Source organism: Theropithecus gelada, chromosome 2, assembly GCF_003255815.1.
Source record: "Theropithecus gelada isolate Dixy chromosome 2, Tgel_1.0, whole genome shotgun sequence".
NCBI classification, from domain to species: Eukaryota; Metazoa; Chordata; class Mammalia; order Primates; family Cercopithecidae; genus Theropithecus; species Theropithecus gelada.
The window spans coordinates 102,883,545-102,898,395 of NC_037669.1; the positions used below are offsets into that span (position 1 = coordinate 102,883,545).

Below are 14,851 nucleotides of genomic sequence, written 5' to 3' on the forward strand. Positions count from 1 at the left end.
GACTGCCCCACCAGAGGTCTGAGGGCCTGGGACACACAAGGAAGTGGGTACCATCACTGACATTCACACTTCTGAAACCCCAAGTCTAACCTGCCTTCTCAGGATGCTCTAGGGTAAGGAATCAAACAATGGGGCCCCCTGACTGGCTCCTATAACCAAGTCCAGATCAAAGGGTAGGCCGTGTCTCAGCGTCCCAGAAACTTCTGTGACTCTGTCATTAATCCCTTCAAGGTAGAGTAGGATCCAGTTCTAATCCTTCTACCACCTACCCAATCCCTGCCACACACACTTTGGGGGTAGTTGTTGGGCCTGGCAAGTCTAGTCTAGGAAAGTTAGTGCGTGTTATTGGATTGGACAGTTTCACATTCCACGCCTTCCACAGCCTGGCCACAGGCATGCTTTCCATTGTTTTTACTCCTTTGAATGCTACTTCTGTGAGTTAAGGGCACCACTATTATTTTAACCTGATTCCTTCATATATATGTCATGAGGGCAGGTTTAGGTTTCTCCCTAATCTATGTTCTAAATGTTCATGTACGGACCTTTCTTCCCCCAAAGAGTATGTACATAGGGTTATTCTGCCATACTCATATCTAAAAAACTTAAAAATACAACTTGATTTTGCTTGTCTAGACTTGAGATGGCAGGACAGCCTATATCACAAAGCTATGGGAAGGGAGGTAGGTGCAGAGAGAGGCAAGCGGTTGCCCCCCAAACAACACCCCCAACAAGCCCGGGTCACACACCCTGCCTCCATTGACAAGTGCAGGAAGTGCAGGGTGGAGGGACCTGGGAGGGGGTGGCGGTGACCTCCAGTCTTCTGTGTTCCCAGGAAGAACTTTTCCTGCACAAACACAAAGGCTGTGGGGCCCAGCAGCTGGCTGCTCCTGGGCATGTCCACTCGGTCTCCAAATGCCCCCAGGGACATGGCCCTGCAGAGAGAACTACAACAGCTAGTGCCCTCTCCACTACTGAACAAAACATTTATCCACCTCAAAGAAGCAGGGGAAAAGCAGGCTTTGCCTGACAGCAGCTCACAGGCACTGTAACAAACCTAACTCTTAAATTTGGGGAAGCTGGCCAGCACGGCAGCTCACACCTGTAATCCCAGCACTTTGGGTCGAGGCAGGCAGATCACTTGAGTCCAGGAGTTGAAAATCAGCCTGGGGAACAAAGTGAGACCCCCATCTCTACAGAAATACAAAAATTAGCTGGACGTGGTGGTGCACACCTGTAGTCCCAGCTACTCAGAAGGCTGAGGTGGGAGGATGGCTTGAGTCTGGGAGGCAGAGGTTGCAGTGAGCCACGATCACACTGCTGCCCTCCAGCCTGAGCAACAGAGCCAGACCTGGTCTCAAAAAAAAAAATGGGGGAAGCCAAATCCGAGACCCAAAATATAGGGTTGAACAAGGGAACTTAGAAGTCACTTAGAGAAGCTGGAACCAGGTTGTAGAACTCTTTCTGCCATGGGTGGGTTTGAATTACTTGGCCTGCATTACAGGCTTTAATTCATTACGTTGTATGGCTCCTCCATTCTAAAAATGGGAGTATTTTCCTTGGTTTAGCTGCTGGTTTTATTAAGCCCTGTCTAAACAGAAGGCAATTCAGAGAGGAAAAAAATACTGGTTTCCAAATGTTCACAATCCGCAACTCAATGCATGGAGCCTACGTTAATGAATGTAATTCAAGTAGACCACCAATCGGGTGGGATCACTTCCCGCACCCTTTCCAAAAGGCCAGGATAAAACCATTCCACAGAAAGATCAAGATTCACATACAGCATAACATATATTTTTCCTAATAATCTCCCTGCGCATTACCCATTTGAGAAAGTTTTGTCTTTCAAAGCTTAACACATCAATTTTATAATTATTTTTCCGTAGTTCTTTAGCTTAGCTATAAAATAAAATATTGGAGAGAAAATAGTTTGCCAATCTTTATTCTGATTTTCATATATGTAACCAAGCAGTTGTTACATATATGAACTCCAAGTTTCTCTTCAAAGAATCAGTATGTCACTATGTTCAGCTCTCTTATTCTTTGATTCTCCATTTTAAAGTTTAACTTCCTGATTCTCTTCGGCTCCCTTGCCTCTAGTTTCAGTAAACGACTTTCCCGCCAGTTCTCATCAGTAGTTCACATCTGTTCCCCTGGTCACCTGCTTTGACCTGAGTCACCCTGGTTACCTGCTCTGTTTTGAGTCACCCCTGGTCACCTGCTCTGACCCGAATCATCCTGAGTCACCTGTTCTGTAACCACCCTTCCCACTGAACTACTCACCCCGCCACTCAGGATCATACTCCTACTCTCTTTAAAAGAGCCAATTGGAATTAGCTTAGACTGTGTGGTCCAACCCCAGGAAATAGGGGAACGACACAGCAGTAGGGGTTACCTGCATCAGGAATAAGAATCCCTGCCCCTCCCCTGTCCAGGTGTGCTCTCACCATTATTCATCCACGAATTGCATCCTTCTATAGAAGTAAAAATTGCCTTACTGAGAAAATTAAATTTATGTTCGAGTGCTATTTCATTGTGGCACTGAGGAACAAGCATTTTGTTTCTAACAAAGTGGCAAATCTAAATAACTGATAATTATATAATACAGGAAACAATGCATTTGGGCAGACAGAGCTCTAGTAATTAAAAGGGCAATTATACAGAAAAATGAAGAGAGAATAAAACTACCCTCAGTTTACAAGGGACCACCATGTAAATGGGGGGAAAAAAACATAAATAAACCAAACAGCTAAGTTAAAGAGGAAGGGAGAACATTTTATGAAAATAATTGATGACTAAGCTATGGTGTGCATTAAACATAAAGTGCATAAAGCCAGGAACTCAGAATTAAATGAGAGAAAGATTTTAAAGGGGGAAAAGATCTTCAGGGAATGCCTAATAACTCTAACTCTATCCATTTATTTACAAGTGGAATATTTTTGCTCAGAAAGAGCAAGTGCTTTGTTTAAAGCCATTCCGCTGATTAGCCTCAGCGTCAGGACCCAAGAGCCAGGCTCCCAACTTCCAGTCTGCTTCTGCCACTCCCTTATGCTTCACAAAGCACATTTCCAGTGAAAACCTTCTCAGCATTCAAACAAAATGTTTTGTAAACAGATAAATAGATAAATGTGGGGCACATACATACAATGGAATATTATTAAATATCCCTTCCTTTGAAAAGGAAGAAAATTCTGACAGATGCTACAATGTGGATACACCTTGAGGACATCAAGCTAAGTGAAACAAGTCAGTCACAAAAGGGCACATATTGTATGATTCGACTTACGTGAGGTGTCTAGAGTAGCCAAATTCAAAGACAAAGTAGAATGGTGGTTGCCAGGGACTAGGGAAAGCAGGGAATGAGGAGTTCATGTTTAATGGGTACAGAGTTTTAGTTTGGGGTGATGCAAAAGTTCTGAGGATGGATGGTGGTGATAGTGGCATGGCAGTGTGAATGTACGTAATGCTACAGAACTGTACACTTAAAAATGGTTAAAATGGTAATTTTTATGTTATTTATTTTTTACAATAATTTTTTTTTTTTTTTTTTTTCCAAGACAGAGTCTCATTCTGTCGCCCAGGCTGGAGTGCAATGGTGCAATCCTGGCTCACCACAACCACCGCCTCTCAGATTCAAGTTAATCTCGTGCCTCACCCTCCCAAGTAGTTGGGATTACAGGTGCATACCACCACGCCCAGCTAATTTTTGTATTTTTTAGTGGAGGCAGGGTTTCACCATGTTGGCCAGGCTGGTCTCGAACTCCTGACATCAGGTGATCTGCCAGCCTGAGCCTCCCAAAGTGCTAGGATTACAGGCGTGAGCCACCGCGCCTGGCCAATAATTTTTTAATATTACCAAAAAAGGAGTTTTGTAATCTTTAAAGCATTCCCTCTACCCAGAACTTAGCAACCCGTTTTGCCAACTCCCTACTTCAGCAGCAAGTAACAATACAGGCACATAATAATGTATATATAGACATTCAACTTACTATGCATTGTGTCATGCTCTACTCTCAGGAAAAAAAAAAAAAAAAAGTGACCATGAACATGGGACAGTCACATTTCAGTGAGAAACCCAGCTCAGAACTGAGCAGAATTCAATTTTGGGACCTAAGCTAAAAGACTCATGAAATAGGGAGCCGCAGTGGCTCAGGCCTGTTGTCCTGGCGCATAAGGAGGCGAGGCTAGACATTGGAGGTGAGCCCGAGCAACACAGAAACCTCTCATCTATATAACCAAAAAAATAAAAAATAAAAAAGGACTCATGAAATAATTGGCACCAAAGCACAGACAGTCAACTCCTGTGCAGATACCGAAACCAAATGTTTCTAGTAAGCAGCCACTCCAGACTAGAGCAAACTGGTCTCCTGGCTACATTTTATCAGTCTAAGGGCCCACGTCTGCCCTCTGTACCTGCTGGGACTTGTCTACAGAGTGTATCTATAATTGCAAAACTGAAACATAGCTTAACAAGTCTATAGTATAGTGTCCAAAAAATTCATAAAATTATGCCATTGAAAAAAATATATGAATTTTTTTTTTCTGTGATAGGCCACAGCACCCAGTAATCACCAAGAAAACCAGGATCCCAACAGAACAGGCAGCTACAAAGAAACCTACTACACACTTAAAAGCTGTCAACCCCTCCTCTGACTAATAAGCCTGTGACCTTCATCAAGCTCCCTGGGCCTCAGTTTTCTCATCTGTATAACAAGGGTAAGAATACTTATCCGAGAATGATGTGATTACTCAGTAAGATCATAAATGTTAAGTACCTAGCACAACCCCTGGCACCAGGTAGGTGCTCAATAAATAATAAGTGAATCTGAATCTGTGAATTTTTCTGAGCGGAACAAAAGATGCAGTTTAGGTAGTCGATAATTCCATGTAATACACGGAAACACGTTTGAAGTATAGGAGATGGGTTTGTCCAAGATTAAAATTCTTGGCTCCAAGAAAAGCTGGAAAGCCCCAGAGAGCCCCTGCTGGAGACCTCTGGCCTCCTCCTTACAGCCCGGGCTGTCCTCGGGAGCCACCCTCCCTTTCTCCCCCTCAGAGTCCCTCTCTGTTTAACCGCCCATAATGTAGAACTGTATCCTCTTTTCTTTAATTTGCTGTATTTATTTAAATATGATAATGTTTATTAAAGCTCATTGGAAACCATAAAATCGTATGTAAATGTAGAGGTCTTTAATAAAAATTTATGAGGTTTGTTCTTGAATTTTTAAATGGATCAGCTTAGCCTTTTATGAGTCTCTCCAAAACAAAAACAAAACAAAAATACAACACAACAAAACCCCAATTCCTTTTCATTTGTAAATGGATCTTCATTGATTTTTATCCCCTGTAGAGACCACTTTTAATATTAAAGGGGAAAAAAATCTTCACCTTTGAATGGGTAATCTATTTCCTTCCCTGGAAATGATCACTGTCCTGAGAAATGCAAACACACACTAGGAATAAAAGCCAGTCATTCCCTGGTAACAGAGTGGTACAGAAATCTTTGGAATCGACGGGAAGTTTTTCCGTCACAATTTTAAAGCACGGTAAAATTCAGACTGGAACAATTCCAAATTTAAGAACATTTAAACATGGCATGAGTTAAACTTTGAGGTCATCTACAAAAAGAGGGAAGGAACGCTTACCAACCAAATTGTCCCAATATGATCTTCAACAGTATTTGAGAAATTATAATCTTGCCAAGGGCTCTTAAAATCATTTTAGGAATATCCAGTTTTCTACCCTTCATTATCTAGTCACTGAAACAGGATATGTTAGACACCTTCTGAGAATATTGAAGAATATTATTATGCTGCTTGAAAATTAATTAGAAAATTCACATTTTCTAATTGAAGACAATGAGCAGCATTCACTCTCGACTGAGCACTGTGTTAGGCACTTCATACCTCATATACCTCTTAAGTAGATCTTAATCTCCCCATTTTATAAATGAGGGCACCAAGCTCATGGAGCTTGCCTAAGGTCACCAAGTCAGAAAGTAGAAGCATATAGGTTTAATCATAGCAATAAGTGAGTAGTAAAGCCAGATTCCACAATTAGGTCTTATATACGATGGCATCATAATAACCTCTTGCATTTCTTTATCAGAGTTTAGCCTTGAACACGCTTTGTCAATGTGCCAAGCTGCTACCAAATTACTCCACAGTCACTTTTTCTGTCACAATAAAAAGACAACTTGTTTGCAGCCTCACTCCTAAGTTCTGACTTCTTGCCTCAGTGGTCTCAAGGGCAAAGGATAAAAGAAATCTCTGTACTTGATTTTATCACATGCATTGACTTAACATTTCGGAGTCCTAAAATATCATAGCTTGGTTAATAGTAACTAATGTTTTATAGTGTTTGCCCTTTAATTTACAAGTAGTTTCCCCCATATATCGTCCCACCAAAGCTCTCATTTTCTCACACATTCTGATAAAACCAAAGAACATATGCTAGTAATGATGTTCTCACATCAGACAAACACAAACTAAACCGACTGAAGGATATGCTCCATGAGTTTATGTCCCGAATTCATTTTTATTTCCCATTTCCTCTGTATTTCCTGGTTCCAACAGGATATTCTGGTAGCTTCTCCCATCCAACCAGAAACAGGAAGCACCTGAGAAGCCATGTCCTAGTGCCAAACCAGAGACCAATTTTTTTAAGAATTCAAAAGCTTGAGACATTTTAGAAAGATCTCCACATATTTAGAGTCTCTGCAACCAAACCGACCTCCCAGTGTTGTAAAGGGAGCATAGCTGGCCCATATGGAGACTTACAATGAGGCCACAGTTATAGAACAATGGGTGGCCTTGCTGAGCACTTTCACCCGAGTTTTATTGGGAGCTCCTCACCATAACCCAAAGACATAAATGCAGTGGAGGCATCACAGCATCGACTCCCACCGAGAGGCCAACTGACAGGCCTGAGGCCACAGAGGCAGAAGTGTGGCAGAGCCGACCTCAACCCACAGCCCCTCCCACGGTCTTTCCACCATCCCACAAGAAGTGGGTTTAGAGGCAGCTGTCCCCCTCCTCCCTTGCCCTGTGCGCCCACCACCGTGACCAGTCTCGAATTCCCACCATTCCTCTCTTCCATAGTCTCAACAGCCTGCAGACTTTACGTGGGTTTCAGTTTTTCCAACTGTAAAATGAAATAATGCCACCTTGTATTTGGATGCAGCTCAAGGCCTTGGGGACAGGCTCCAGCAGGACACACACTGGCAGGAAATTCTCTCTCCACACGGCCTTCCCACTTTTAAAACACCACGTCCCCTCTCTGTTTTCCCCTGCAGATGGGGAACTTCTTGAGAGGTGGAACTGTGTCACTTGGGTTTTGTCTATCTGGCAACTAACAAGTACTTAAGATTAAGTGGACTCTATTCCTGCTACACAAGTCAGTCAGCCTATGATGATTAGCAAACACTTGCTCAGAATATAGTATGTTGTATGTGGCATATTAGTATATATATGCTTAGCATATATTAGCAAGTATATGCCAGACACTGTTCTAAAGACTTAGAAGCATTAACTCAGTCCTCTTCATAGACCCTTGAGGTTGGTTAGGCACAGAGAACTTAAATAACCCATCTGAGATTACACTGTTAAGAGGAAGTGGCAGAGCCAGGACTTGAACTCTGGCAGTCTGGGTCCAGAATCTGTGCCTTGGCCACCAAGCTACTTTGCCTCTCCATTGTGTGGCATGTGAATGACAGATAAGAAAGAAAAACTCAGGCCATCACCTCTCTGGACCTCATGAAAGACTGCTCTAGGTGGTATCTGAAAGGTCCTGTCAAACTCTTAAAACCCTCCCATTGTCTTTAACCACAATGTGACCCCCAACCTGGAACAGAGAACTTGCATCACTGAGTTTTTCCACATTGAGGAAATAAGGGTGGCCTTAAAAGCCAAAGTAGGTCTAGTTTAAACCACAAAACAGGGAGGTGGAGATGCCTAAAGCCAACAGAGCACATAAAAGAGCCCTCTCACTACACCCAGCATCCTCCCAGCCACCTGTCCAGTCCAGTCTTCTAGAAAAAAACTCAGCATCTTCTACCCCTCTCCTCTTACAGGGCTAAGAACTATAGAAACTTTCAGTTTAGTCCCCCATTTTTCTAAGGGGCTGCTCTTACACCCCAATACTCCACATGCCAGACCCATCCATCCCCTATTTCCCACCGTAGGCCAATGAATGGGTTAGCATATAAAAGTGCACGTGCGCCCATGGGAAGGAAGACTGGGCAGGGGCATAATGGTTTCGCTAATTTCTTCACTAGTTCCATTTAACCATCATTAAGTCCATTGTATTTTTGGGATAGTTCAGTCACCCTTTCTTGTTTCGTGAGGGTTGTCGACTGGCTTTTACTTCTCATTTAAATTAGAAACCCTAAAAAACAAACTAACAGAAATCACCATTAATTACCAGGACACAAAATGGTTTGCTGAGTCAGACAGATGCCAGCTTCAAAATCCTGCTCCACCATTTACTGTTTGAGTGACCTGGGGCAATTCACATACACTCTGAGTATCCGCTTACTCCTCTGTCACAGGAGAACGGCAACACAGAAGCTGGCCTTTGGGTATCCCACCTGTCTCCCCCCAGCTCCTACCACCATTCCTGTGATGTGGCCTGACTGCCACCTGCCAGCACCCACACCTCTGTCCTGGAGGCTTTCCCGGCCCACACACAGGACAGGATGCCAGGCGGAGGAAGCCCCTTCCCCTCAGCCCTCAGGAAGGAGGACTCTAGGTGTGTACTCCACACTGGCCGCAGCACCCACCCCAGAGACTGCACCCACTCGCCCAGGTAACGGCTGAGGAGCACATCTTCGATGGGCTGCCTTCCTTTCCCATTCTTACTTCCCCCGCCTCACTGATGTCTTCTAGAACAATTTCCAAAATAAAATACCCATCATCAGACCCAAGAAAAAAACATTTTTCACAGCTTCTGGGAAGATTAGATGAGAGAATGTGTAAAGACCTCAGATCAACACTGGCCTACTGATGATCCACAGTTACTTAATAGAAAGTAATGCAGAAGTGTGAGCCACTTGGACCTGTGTACACACGGACATTGAGCTCCACCTCCCTCTTTGGAGGGCTGTCCTTGTGCTTGTGGTGTACACAGAGGAATCATCGGGGACAGCCATGTGTCCCTGTCACAACATGTCATCTTCTGGGAAAACCAAAGTACCGGTCCTGTGCATAACTAGTGTGGTTCAACAATCACTGCCTCCGTCACTCTGCTGAGCCCCTTGCTCCTTCCCAGCCTGAAGAGCTGCCCCACTGCTTGCTCCAGAGGCTTTTCCTTTTTCTTCCTTGGGAAAGAGGAGGAGTAAACTGGGGCAGTGGAAACCCAGGCTTGACACATGCTTTGTGTTTCTGAAACCAACGATTCCTCCACTCTTGATTGATTATATCATCATCTATTTTTAAAACAAAGTTTGTTTTTCTTCTGTTTGGGACAATACAGATATAAACAGGGCCAGAGTTTCATTCCCCTACATGGCCCAGTCAGAGCGGATCAAATGCTGATACAGAGGAGAAAGAAAAAACGAAGGTAGGCTCACTCTATAGGGGAGAGGGTTTGTGCCTCCCGCAGAGATCTTGCTGGCTCTTCTGTGGGGGACGTTTCCCAGAGCACCCTACCTGGGTCACCTGAGTCCCCAGGAGGGTCCCAGTATCCATATAGTGTTTCTCATGAATCCTTTTTAGTGTCCACAAAATTTGAAACCTAGGAAAACCCAGGGAGGCCCAAAGACAATGTGGAAACAAGCCAGTGAGACTTCTCTCCAAATAAAGTAGGAGGGGAATTAAGAAATAAGTAGTCCAGAACTTAGAGAAGGAGCAGGTTCCAGCTTACCCAAAATTACGCTGAGAAAACTGGAAACTACAAGCTATTAAACTGAAGAAAATAATCATGTTTTCTGAATGCTTAAAGCTCAGATTCGACAGGGCTAAATAGTGACTGACTCAATCACTATTAGGGATTGTCCTCGATGCCCAGGCATTTGAAGGTTCTAAGTCTGAAAAGATACATTTTCCTTCCAAGTGCACCCTGGCAAGGAGCTCTTAAAACCGCCTTCAGGATGCGCCCAATTCTCCAGCATCTGCCCGGGCTGCAGGACCACATGGGAAGGAAAGTCAGACCTTGAATGTTATGAAATGCTGAGAGTTCAGAGTGTCAAGTTTCTGTCCAGCTGTTGCTTTATGAATCCTGGGTCTCCTCTCCCCTCCGCCTTAGGACATCTGTCCATAGTGCAGCCAGGAACTGTGTGGGAGCCTAATGACTGCCTGGGAGCTTCCTGGGGCTGTAGAGATCATCTGGGCCAACCACTGAATATTCGGACAGGGAAACTGAGGTCCAGAGAGAGAAGGTAAGTTTCCCAAGGCAACACAGCACCTGGCATTACCAGAAAGCCAAGGCAGCTGTTAGGTCACTTGGCTGAGGCTTGGTGCATTTCAGTCCCTGAGACTTCATAAAGCTTGGTAAGCACTGTGGGCTCTGCGGCCGAGTCAGGTAAGGGTTGGAAAGGCCTGGGACTGCTGCCCCCTCCGTACCTGCCTCTTCTCTGGGCAGGGCATTGGAGACCAAGAGACCATCTGGGGCAAACAGTGCTGCCCTATCATGAGCATGTGGAAAGCTGGGGAAATGCTCAGTTGGTGGTACGCAGAGATGGGGAGGTAGGCTTAGGGCATGAAGTGGGTAGGGGGATGAGGAAAAATCAATCCATGCTCACCTTCATAGCAAGGGATCAGCGTCCTGCCTTTGGCCTGGAGGTTGGAAGGGATGATGTAGCAGAAGCCATGGGGTAGGATGTGGTCAGCTTCATAGTAGATGTTCTTCCAGCGATGAGCACAGGCCTAAAGGGATACAGAGCATTTGAGAGCAGGAAAGTTGGCACCAAAGGATCACAAAGCAGACTCCTGTCAGTGCCAGGTGTTTCTTTCTGTGGGAGAAGAGAGGAGCAGAGGGGCCAGAAAGCCACACCTTCATAACAGGCACTGCTCTGGGTATCAGAAAACTGCATGAACAGGAACGAGCCCCTGGGAGTCTACTAGGAGATACGAAATAAATATATCAACAAATGAGGATTGTAGCTAGTCCTGAGCACTGGGAAGGAAAGAAACAGGGTTATAGAATAGAGAATCTGGGAGTGGGAAGGACAGTTTCCACTGGAGGTCGGAAAGGCCTGAAGCCTGAGGAAGAGCTAACCACACTGAGCACACAGGAAGAAGGTTCTGGGAGGATTCAAAAGATAGCAGAATGCAAAGGATACATCATCAGAAATGCTCAGAGGCTCAAGAGAAAGAAAGGGTGGTCTGGAGTGACTGTGGTGGGAGGGAGATAAGGTCAAAGAAGGGGCCAAGGTGGGACCCCGGGGGTCAGGGGAATGGCTGTGACTTCAGCAGATCTGCAATGGGAAGTAGTGGAGAGTCTTACATAGGTGAGAAGCATGATCCAAGTGACAGTTTGGAAAGAACATTTGGCTGACGGGTGGAGACTGCAGGAGGGCAAAAGTGCAAATGAACACCAAGTGAGAGATGATGCAGGTCTAGAGCAGTGGAGATGGGTGAAGAGGGTGGCTTCAGAGCTGACAGGCCCAAGGAAGTGAGCCGATGTGGAGGCAGCAGGGAAGGGAGGAATGGCTGATATTCAAGCATGTTCCTACCCACAGAAACACTTCAGCATGCATCTCATTCACTAGAAGTAAATGTGTGTGGAGAGCTGTTTTTCTGATGGAAACTTACATACAGTAAAATGCACAAAGGAGCTTTGACAAATGTGCACACTCATGTCACCAAGGCCCTAGCAAGACAGAACATTTCCATCTCACCAGAAAGTTCCCTCATGCCAGGGAGTGGCTGGTTTTGCCAGGCAGGTCAAGGAAGGCCTCTCTGAGGAGAAAGCTGAAGGAAGATTCACGGCCAGGGGTCTTGGGGTGGGTGCAAGCTCTGTATGTTAGGGAAGAGGATGGACAGATGCATTGGCCAGCTTTCCAGAGGTGCCTCTGAGCACTAGGGTCGAAACTATGCAAGATGCCATGAGGCAGGGCAGCTCTGCTAACAGACACGGGAGCAGTGCCAGGAGGCAGGATGCAGGCCTGGATCGTCCTTCTGCCACACCAAACATGCCCCTATCTGCTGCTTGGACATGACAGTGGCCCCAGTTCCCGTGCATGTCTCTGCACATCCGGATGTCACCGCAGCACTGATGAAGAGCTGACCTGCTTACTCAGAGGCACACACTCTACTCTGCCCAACCCGGTCCACTTCTCCTGGGCATTCACCACTTACTTCTAATCTCAGTTCACTTCACCCTGGCCAGTGAATGCATTTTCTTAAAATATTGCTTTTGAGGTAAATGTTCCTGTCTGACAGCTTTGAAGAGAGCAGTGGTTCACCCAGCACGGAGATTGAGATCTGAGAACGGACAGACTGCCTGCTCAAGTGGGTCCCTGACCCCTGAGTAGCCTAACTGGGAGACATCCCCCACTAGGTGCAGACTGACACCTCACACCTTGCATGGCTGGGTACACCCCTGAGACAAAGCTTCCAGGGCAAGAATCAGACAGCAACACTTTCTGTTCAGCAATATTCTATCTTCTGCAGCCTTCGCTGCTGATACCCAGACAAACAGGGTCTGGAGTAGACCTCTGGCAAACTCCAACAGACCTGCAGCTGAGGGTCCTGACTGTTAGAAGGAAAACTAACAAACAGAAAGGACACCCACACCAAAACCCCATCAGTACGTCATCATCATCAAAGACCAAAGGCAGATAAAACCACAAAGATGGGGAAAAAGCAGTGCAGAAAAGCTGGAAATTCAAAAAATCAGAGTGCATCTCCCCCTCCAAAGGAACGCAGCTCATCACCAGCAATGGAACAAAGCTGGACGGAGAATGACTTTGACGAGTTAAGAAGGCTTCAGTCAATCAAACTTCTCAGAGCTAAAGGAGGAACTACGTACCCAGCGCAAAGAAACTAAAAACCTTGAAAAAAGAATGGATGAATGGATAACTGGAATAACCAATGCAGAGAAGTCCATAAACGAAATGATAGAGACGAAAACTATGACACAAGAACTACGTGACAAATGCACAAGCTTCAGTAACTGACTCAATCATGTGGAAGAAAGAGTATCAGCGATTGAAGATCAAATGAATGAAATGAAGCGAGAAGAGAAGTTTAGAGACAAAAGAGTAAAAAGAAATGAACAAAGCCTCCAAGAAATATGGGATTATGTGAAAAGACCAAATCTACGTCTGATTGGTGTGCCTGAAAGTGACGGGAGAATGGAACCAAGCTGGAAAACACTCTGCAGGATATTATCCAGGAGAACTTCCCCAACCAAGCAAGGCAGGCCAACATTCAAATTCAGAAAATGCAAAGAACGCCACAAAGATACTACTCGAGAAGAGCAACTCCAAGACACATAATTGTCAGATTCACCAAAGTTGAAATGAAGAAAAAATGTTAACGGCAGCCAGAGAGAAAGGTCAGGTTACCCACAAAGGGAAGCCCATCAGACTAACAGCAGATCTCTCCGCAGAAACTCTGCAAGCCAGATGAGAGTGGGGGCCAATATTCAACTTTCTTGAAGAAAAGAATTTTCAACCCAGAATTTCATATCCAGCCAAATTAAGTTTCATAAGTGAAGGAGAAATAAAATCCTTTACAGACAAGCAAATGCTTAGAGATTTTGTTACCACTAGGCCTGCCCTACAAGAGATCCTGAAGGAAGCACTAAACATGGAAAGGAACAACCGGTACCAGACATTGCAAAAACATGCCAAAATATAAAGACTATCGATGCTAGGAAGAAACTGCATCAACTAACAAGCAAAATAACCAGTTAATATCATAATGACAGGATCAAGTTCACACACAACAATATTAACCTTAAATGTAAATGGACGAAATGGTCCAATTAAAAGACACAGACTGGCAAATTGGATAAAGAGTCAAGACCCATCAGTTTGCTGTATTCAGGAGACCCATCTCACATGCAGAGACACACACAGGCTCAAAATAAATGGATGGAGGAAGATCTACCAAGCAAATGGAAAACAAAAAAAGGCAGGGGTTGCAATCCTAGTCTCTGATAAAACAGACTTTAAACCAACAAAGATCAAGAGATAAAGAAGGCCATTACATAATGGTAAAGGGACCAATTCAACAAGAAGAGCTAAGTATCCTAAATACATATGCACCCAATACAGGAGCACCCAGATTCATAAAGCAAGTCCTTAGAGACTTACAACAAGACTTAGACTCCCATACAATAGTAACGGGAGACTTTAACACCCCACTGTCAACATTAGACAGATCAACGAGACAGAAAGTTAACAAGGATATCCAGGGATTGAACTCAACTCTGCACCAAGCAGACCTAATAGACATCTACAGAACTCTCCACCCCAAATGAATAGAATATACATTCTTCCCAGCACCACATCGCACTTATTCCAAAACTGACCACATAGTGGGAAGTAAAGCACTCCTCAGTAAATGTAAAAGAACAGAAATTATAACAAACTGTCTCTCAGACCACAGTGCAATCAAACTAGAACTCAGGACTAAGAAACTCAATCAAAACCGCTCAACTAGGCCGGGCGCGGTGGCTCAAGCCTGTAATCCCAGCACTTTGGGAGGCCGAGATGGGCGGATCACGAGGTCAGGAGATCGAGACCATCCTGGCTAACACGGTGAAACCCCGTCTCTACTAAAAATACAAAAAACTAGCCGGGCGAGGTGGCAGGCGCCTGTAGTCCCAGCTACTCGGGAGGCTGAGGCAGGAGAATGGCGTGAACCCGGGAGGCGGAGCTTGCAGTGAGCTGAGATCCGGCCACTGC

The 14,851-nt window shown here is 44.9% G+C and overlaps 1 protein-coding gene across 1 annotated transcript in view; it reads right to left on the bottom strand.

Annotated features, from left to right (window-relative positions):
- The window catches only part of ITGA9 (integrin subunit alpha 9), a 388,125-nt gene that overhangs the window by 341,712 nt on the left and 31,562 nt on the right, over positions 1–14,851 (bottom strand). The window contains exon 4 of the mRNA XM_025377670.1: positions 10,736–10,859. Within this exon, the coding sequence (XP_025233455.1) occupies positions 10,736–10,859 (124 nt within the window). The remainder of the gene's footprint in view (positions 1–10,735; positions 10,860–14,851) is intronic.